A 7,180-nucleotide genomic window follows, 5' to 3' on the forward strand; every position below is an offset into this window, starting at 1 on the left:
CCACGGGCGCCCACGCAGCCCGGGGCAACAGCCGGGGGCGCGGCGGGCTGCGCAGGCACCCCCGGGCAGTCCGCACCCGGATGAGGAGGGGGGTGTGCTGCACCTCGCTGGGCTTAATGGTCTCGCTCCATCAGATAAGTGCTCTGCAGCCTCTCAAAAGTGAATCCCCGGGCTCACCCCGTTAATGGGCTTTCATTTTTCCCTTGGCGATTGGGCATTGTTTAATGAGCGTTTGCAGCTAGCAGAGACTGCAGCAAGTTGCGCTGCCCAGCCAAACCCTCCAGCTCTCTCTCTTGGTTTTCATCCTGCCAGAATGGCAGGGAACAGGGACAAGCATGGAGGATGTGAAGCCTGGACTCCAAAAGTGATCGTCTTCCCCTAACTGTGTCCAAGTGACAGTTGACCATCCAGTCGGAGCTACAGGTATGCTTGATATGGATAATGATGGGTTTCATCCAACGCGTCAGCTGATAACCATGTGTCAATGCAGTTCAGAACAGCAAAAGGATGTGCTGGGCTGAGTGCACTTGGGCTTTGGTGACTTGGGACTGGACAGACAAGGAACACAAAGAAGGGCTACATCATCCTGCTTCGAATTAGACGTTTAACCTTCTGAGTCTTAGGATGTGGATGTGGACTCAGCTGGGAAATGCAAGGGTGGTACCTTATCAAATAATTATTTTATTTCTAAATAAAAGCATGAACAAGCCTTCATCCATCACTCAGTGCCTTCCACTCAAGAGCCCAAGGAGCTCAACAAGCTCTTGACCAAAGTGCTGCTCTCTGTGGTCAGGAAGAGGCCACAAATTTTGCAAGGACCAGACAAGATGCCAACCACCAAAGGGCAACCAGGATCCCCAGAGAAGGAAAAATTCCACTGGGTCTTATGTGGATTTCAGAGGGTTGATCTGGTGGCAGAGGTATGGACACCGTGGGGAGACACAGAGCATTTCACTGACTCAGACTCAACTCTTCCCCATGAAGGCTTGTGCTCTGCAGCTCAGCCCCAGCTGCCCCACCATTACACCCAGCTGATGGGTGTAATGCCTGGTTTTCTTTCCCACAGAGGCCCCGAAAGGACACATCCCTGGGACAGACAGACACAAGCCCACGAGGACACGGGAGCTCTTCCCTGCATATGGGCTCTGAACAACAACGTGGCTTTCTATCAGCCCCACTTTCTCCCCAGCTCATCCAGCCCATCTGCTATAAAGCAACTCGTACAGGGCAAAGGCTGGGTCTCCAGATTACTGCTTTAACATGCTTGGGACTCGGAGTCTACAGACAGAGCAGTCACTGTAAGCCCAGAGACCAGAAATTAGGTTTTCTCCAGACACAGACTTGTTCACTGTTCTGGGCTACGCTACCCTGCTGCACTAATAATGGGGTATCACCTACATTTCCATTGGCAGGATGCAGGTGTAAATTAGAACAGTTTAAATCAAATACACTTGGTCAGGAAACCTACATTTTGAGGGAGGGGTTAAATCCTGGATGGTACAGACTTGCTCGGCACACCCATGGCAATCAGAGCAATTTGGAAAATGTCATCTGACAAAACAGGGAAGTCTGGGAACACCATGCTTTCTCTTTAGCAGAGAAAGGCTGTCCACGCAGGAGAGCATCTGTGCTCTTCAGTCTCCGCTGCTATAAAAACTCCTACCCACAGTGAAGCACACAGCACTGGCTCCAGAGGAGGGATGCTGTTTTGGTTGAATCTTCTGTTTGCAGACACAACTGGTTTAATTACACCTAAAGCTGTGTTTTAAACACTAGAAGAGCTGTCTGTGTTCACACCAACTTACGATCTTTCCATTCACCCAGCTGGATTCTGTTACCGAGTTTCTCGTCCGTTACCGGTTTGTTTTTGCAGGACTGTTCAAGGATGAGGAAAGCAGAAATCAGTGGCTAAACACAGGCAAAGCCTCTCCTGTTGCTGCTCTGGCTTTTGAGGGGGGATGCAATTTTCTACGCTCCAGAATTTCACAGTGTTCGGACTTAAATAGCTAAGTCCCAGTGATATGAAGTTGAGGGACTGCAGCTGTTTTTTTGCAAGATGTCTAATGGGAAAGAGGCCCTGTAAGTCGAAGGAGGAGGAAGAAAAGTGGTTTAAAAAGCAGAGTGGGAGGAACATGATGCTGTCAAAGGCAATTTGAGAATGGCTGGGAGGTTTAGGCACATCTGTGCAAGCAAGCAGTGCAGTGATGGCATGAGCCAGGGGAGTTGCTGGGGCAGAAACCTCTGTGAGAACAATGGACCCAACCAACCCCTGTGCCACCACACTTCTGGAAACATGTAGGTCACTGCAAAGCCTGAGAGAGCCACTGTGAAATTAAACCATGATGTAGGAACAAGCCCAGCTGAAAAGCCCTGAGCCCTGTTGGGTGCAGACACTTACCAGTGGTGCCCTGGGGAGGCTGCTTGAGCATGTGTTGAAGGCAATGGCAGCCCTGAGCCACAGGGACTACTATGAGGCTGGGGCACGTTGCCTTTCCTCTCTGGAGCAAGCCTCCACCCTCTGTGCTTGTCATAATAACTAACACACAGGAGATTCAACAGATCCCTCCTGACCCCTCAGGAAAATGATGTGGATGGTCTGGTTCAAGCATGACCTTGTCCTTGCCCCTCTGCTGCCATGACACTGCCAACCGGGAAGAGCTGGTTCTCAGCAGTACATGGGGATGTACATCCATGGTGTGGAGACAGCCAGGGTGTGGGTGGGCATCCCGAAGAGAAGTAAGCAAACACTGGGGATTTGAGCAGTGACCCTGTTAACACAGGCAAACCATCAAAGTCCCCTGGGACAAAGACTATCAGAGAAGAAGGAGGAGAAGCTCTGGCGAGTTTATTTTGTCAAGTGTGAATAAAACCAGGAATGTACAGAGACCCCAGGACAAAGAAGGGGAGTTGTCCTGCCACTCCGGGGGAGCCAGGCTCAACTCCAGCACAAGCACAGCTCTTCCAGGTGGGCAGGTCACTTCGTGCTCTTACTGAGAAAGATGCTTTTCCCTCTCCATTAATATTTCCTTGCCACAAGCTCCCCTTTCCTAGCTGACCCCTGGGGCAGTTTCACCAGGCCTGGGATGGAGATATCTGCTCTCCCAGTACGTGGGATTAACTACAAAGATCCTCTGTGTGAACACAGAGAAACAGAAAGCCTCTCCCTCCTTGTGTAAGGAGTTCCCCAGAAGAGTGATTCCACATGGGCCCCTGTGCCATGTAATGCCCTGTTTCCTGTCCCATGGCTGTGAATTTGATAGGAAGGAAAAATTACGCGTATTGATAACCCAGAGGTATCAAGGTAAGCCATACTGCTGTGTGCAAAACAGAGATGTCACAGGGTTTGCAGCCAAGATTTCTGCCTCCTCTAGCTCTTCTTGCTCCTAAAGATCCTAAAAGGTGGCCCGCGTTCCTTGGAGGAATGATTGAGGCTGCGCACCTCACTCAGCATGGGGTTGCCTGCTCTCTCCCAAAACTTCTGCTGTTGAAAGAAAAACTGCACATCAGCAAATAAAGAAAAATGAACCCAAGTGTTCAAACTGTACATTCAGGAGTATTTTTATGCAGAAGACCTCCATCCTGCTTAGAACGGAGCCCATGCTAATTTAGTTCAGCGTTGTGCTTATGGTCATTTCAGCTGAGCCTTTCTGGGGTTCATCCCAGAGCAGTTCAGAGAGCTCCAGGACCCTGGGCTCTGAAGGAGGAGACAATAGCCCACGTCTGCACCCAAGCAGCATCTGCAGAGGCCTGGGGATGTGCAGGCACAGACACCTCGCTGTGTCCCCTTTTGCATCTCAGCCTTTGTGACTGAAGGGGCTCCATCCCATCCTGCCACGTTACTCCATGGCTGTTGAGCTCTGGGACTGGGCTCTGCCTCTGCTGGCCAGAGTTTCTGGTAAGGTCCTAGCTGGCTCAGGCCTCAAGCAGAAGTAGGAGGAACCGCTGCCAAGTGAAAAGTGCTCATCATATGATTGATGACCCTTAATAGAGCCAGCCCACTCCCTCCCCCTCCAGCCCCACTCCCAGCGAGGTCCATGGCATACCCACTGCCGCTGCTCACATGGGAACGGAGAGCCATTGCCAGTTCAGGAATTAACCTGCTGTTTGGTCCCTGGAAGGTGGATGAGGCCAATGGAGCTCTGGTCCAGTCCATCTCACACCTTTTAAAAGCAGAGGTAGCCAGTTCATCAATATATAACATCACGTGGCACCCAGCCAACCACCGCAGCCCTAATTGCCCCGGCAGCACCAGCCCCTTTGTACTGCCCGTCTGGCTCCAGCTTTTGTTCCCAGGCAGGTCTGCGGCAGCAGAGCTGGATGCCTGGGCCCCTCCGCCACACAGCATGCTGTGCCTTCGCCGGGCTGCCATTGTGTGCGGCTGCTGGGCACACGCGGCAGGCTGTCACGTAGAAGGATGGCATCACGACCTGCAGCTCCTTCCCTCCATCCCCAGCCAACAGCTGTTAGCGCGGCACCATCCCAGCAGTAGCCCAGCAGCCCCAACCCCTTTACCCTCGTTTTTTCCCTAGCCGAGTAGTCCCTTCTGTGCCTGGAGCTCCCTGCAGCCTGTTTCATAGGGTTTCTCTTCCCATGGGGCTGGAAGCGTGCAGAGACCCCAGTGGTGGGTCCCGCCTTCAGACTTCTTGCCATGGAGCTCCAGTGACCCAGCTGGTCCCCAAGAAAGTCAGGGGGCTTCTACTTGGTGCTGGTGGGCTCCCTCTTTCTTAGTCAGCCTCCCTGAAGCCTGTCCTTGCCTCCTGGGTGTGCAGCCAGCTGCCTCCTCTTCACCCATGGGCAAGGTTTCCTGCAGCCCCAGGTGACCCAGGGGTGGTCACTTAGTGGCAGCCATGCGGGGTTGTCCTGGTTTGAGGACACCACGACAGGGGTGCCCCGGGGTCCCTCCCCAGCCTGCCCGGGGACCAGGGCTGGGAGCCTGCTGTACTTTGCGCAGGGAGCCCTTGCTAATGGAGCAGGAGGCATTTGGCTTTGTTTTCCCAGCCCCACACAAGTGGCAGCTGCAAGACAGTGGCATCCCTGGTATCCCCTGGCTGTGCTTGCCTAGGTCCGCTTGCCCAGGTGCTGCTCACCAGGCTCTAGACAGAGGGACATGGTTGGGAGCCCCCTCAAAGGAAACAGGGTGAAAAGGGGCAGCTCAGCCCTGCACTGCCTGCACGGAGCTGACACAAAGCCTCATCTCCTTTTTGCAGCAAGGAAACTGCTGCGACCTCATTAAATGATGTGTTATTGTAAGGGCCAGACCAACAAGTGGAGACCCAAACCCCACTGATCTGAACAGGAGAACCTGCATGGCCTCGCTGAAGCTCAGTGCACCCTTGACACCTCTCAACGAGTGCTGTCGGCAGCTCCCCATCCCAAACACTGCTGCAGCGCTGCTGGCATTTAGAGGCCCTGGCTCAGTGACCCTCTTACGGGTCTGGAGCAGAGGGAGGGAGCAGGAAAGGAGGGGAAGGGATGCTATGGCTCCTATTTGCAAAGAAAGGTAAGGCTGGGATCAGCCCCAGTCCTGGCCTTGGCTGACGAGTTGTTTTAAATGGGTGACCAGAGTTCAGCACATAAGATGCTGTTGCAAAGGAGCGGAGTTCCTATTGAGTGTGAAAGGGGGTTGTTTATAATTTATGGGTTTGAAATGATGGGCCAAGAAAAAGTCTGGCTTGTGCCAAAGTGTGTCTCTCCTCTAGATTGCTGATGCTTGTACAAACATTGTAAAAATGCCAGCGATCTTGCTAAAGTAACATTACTTCTAATAATTAGGTTATCATCACGGACTTCTGTCGCATTACAAACAAGACGCCTCTGCCAGAGTCACGGAGAAGAAAGTGAATTTATTTACAAGAAGATTCCCCCTCGCACATGCTCCTCCTCCTCCCCCACTGGAAACCAAGTCTGCAAACTCCGTCTCTCTGCAGTATGAAAATAATTCAGGGCAGTGTGCCTCGTAACACCGTGTTTGTGGTCAGGGTTCCTCTGAAACCCCCTTCTTTCTCAGATCTGGGGAAGGGCTATCTATGAGCGGCCTTTTCTTTCTTAACAGATTCAATGAAGGACTAATAGTGTAAGTCAGAGCAGACACTGTTTGAAGAACAGCCTACAGAGAGCACAAGGGTGGGAAACACTTGGGAAAAGCACACTGGGTCACACCAGGGACAGCCCTGAAGAAATGGTGATGCCTTGCTGTTTCGCAGATGGAAGCAGGTGATGCGAAATACGTCGTGTTTTCGAGAACACACAAAAAAACCTACATGGACAATTTCAGTCGTGGATACATTGATTACAGAAAGTTTTGGAGATAGAAACATAGATATATATATTTATGGAATATTATAGAAGTATAATTCACGAGTGGTGTTTGGCCTTACTTTTTACGTTGTTTGTATGTTTTGTTTACTCCTGGGTGGAGCTTCTAAGCAACAATTTGTGTGAAAACTTCCATAGAAAACAATTTTAGGGCTCAAAATGGTTAAAATATGTCTCCGAACAAAGTATTTTATTCTGTTCTGGTTTGTGTACAGATCTACAACACATATATCCAAATTTGCTCGGGTAAAAGTGGAATTTAACAAAAGATACACTTCTCAACGTAGCACGACATTGTTAAAATTGCACAGAGGGGAAAATAAAAACCTAAGTAATATTTTGAATCATTACTGTCCAGCCAAACACAAATACCAGAAGGCAAGGAAGAAAGCAGGGAGGAGAAAGAAAAGAAGACGAAAAGAAAGACAGAAAACTTGTCTGTGTTGACCAGAATTGGAGGAGTTAAAATATTTCTCACAATAAGAATGCCAGGTCCTGTCATTAGAGGATGGAGTAGGAGCTGCAGTGTTTGTCAAACTGGGAAGTGGCGCGTCAGACGGTTTGTTGGGGAATACAGAAATTCGGATTAATCTTTAACTCGACACTTTTAGAAAGAGATAAGAACAGTCTTCTCGGAGCGACATGTACCGTCAGGAAGAGACTTTAATGACAACGTTTACAAAAGAAGGATCTCTGTAAATCCAGCGAGGGATTCAACACAGCCGTGTGACTAGGGAGGAGGAAACACGAGGGTTCAGAGCATCGTTCCTTTTTTTTTTTTTTCTTTTTTCTCTCCTTTTTTTTAAATTTTTATTATTATTATTATTCTCCCCCGTGTTAGCTGTCCCGTTGGTGGCAGAGAGGG

At 50.5% G+C, this 7,180-nt stretch overlaps 1 protein-coding gene across 1 annotated transcript in view; it reads right to left on the reverse strand.

Moving 5' to 3' along the window:
- Positions 1 to 7,180, reverse strand: part of MTX2 (metaxin 2) — a 60,078-nt gene that overhangs the window by 51,798 nt on the left and 1,100 nt on the right. Inside the window, exon 2 of the mRNA XM_009894631.1 lies at positions 1,806 to 1,875. Coding sequence (XP_009892933.1) covers positions 1,806 to 1,875 — 70 coding nt within the window. The remainder of the gene's footprint in view (positions 1 to 1,805; positions 1,876 to 7,180) is intronic.

This window comes from Charadrius vociferus, unplaced genomic scaffold (genome assembly GCF_000708025.1).
Source record: "Charadrius vociferus isolate BGI_N301 unplaced genomic scaffold, ASM70802v2 scaffold161, whole genome shotgun sequence".
NCBI classification, from domain to species: domain Eukaryota; kingdom Metazoa; phylum Chordata; class Aves; order Charadriiformes; family Charadriidae; genus Charadrius; species Charadrius vociferus.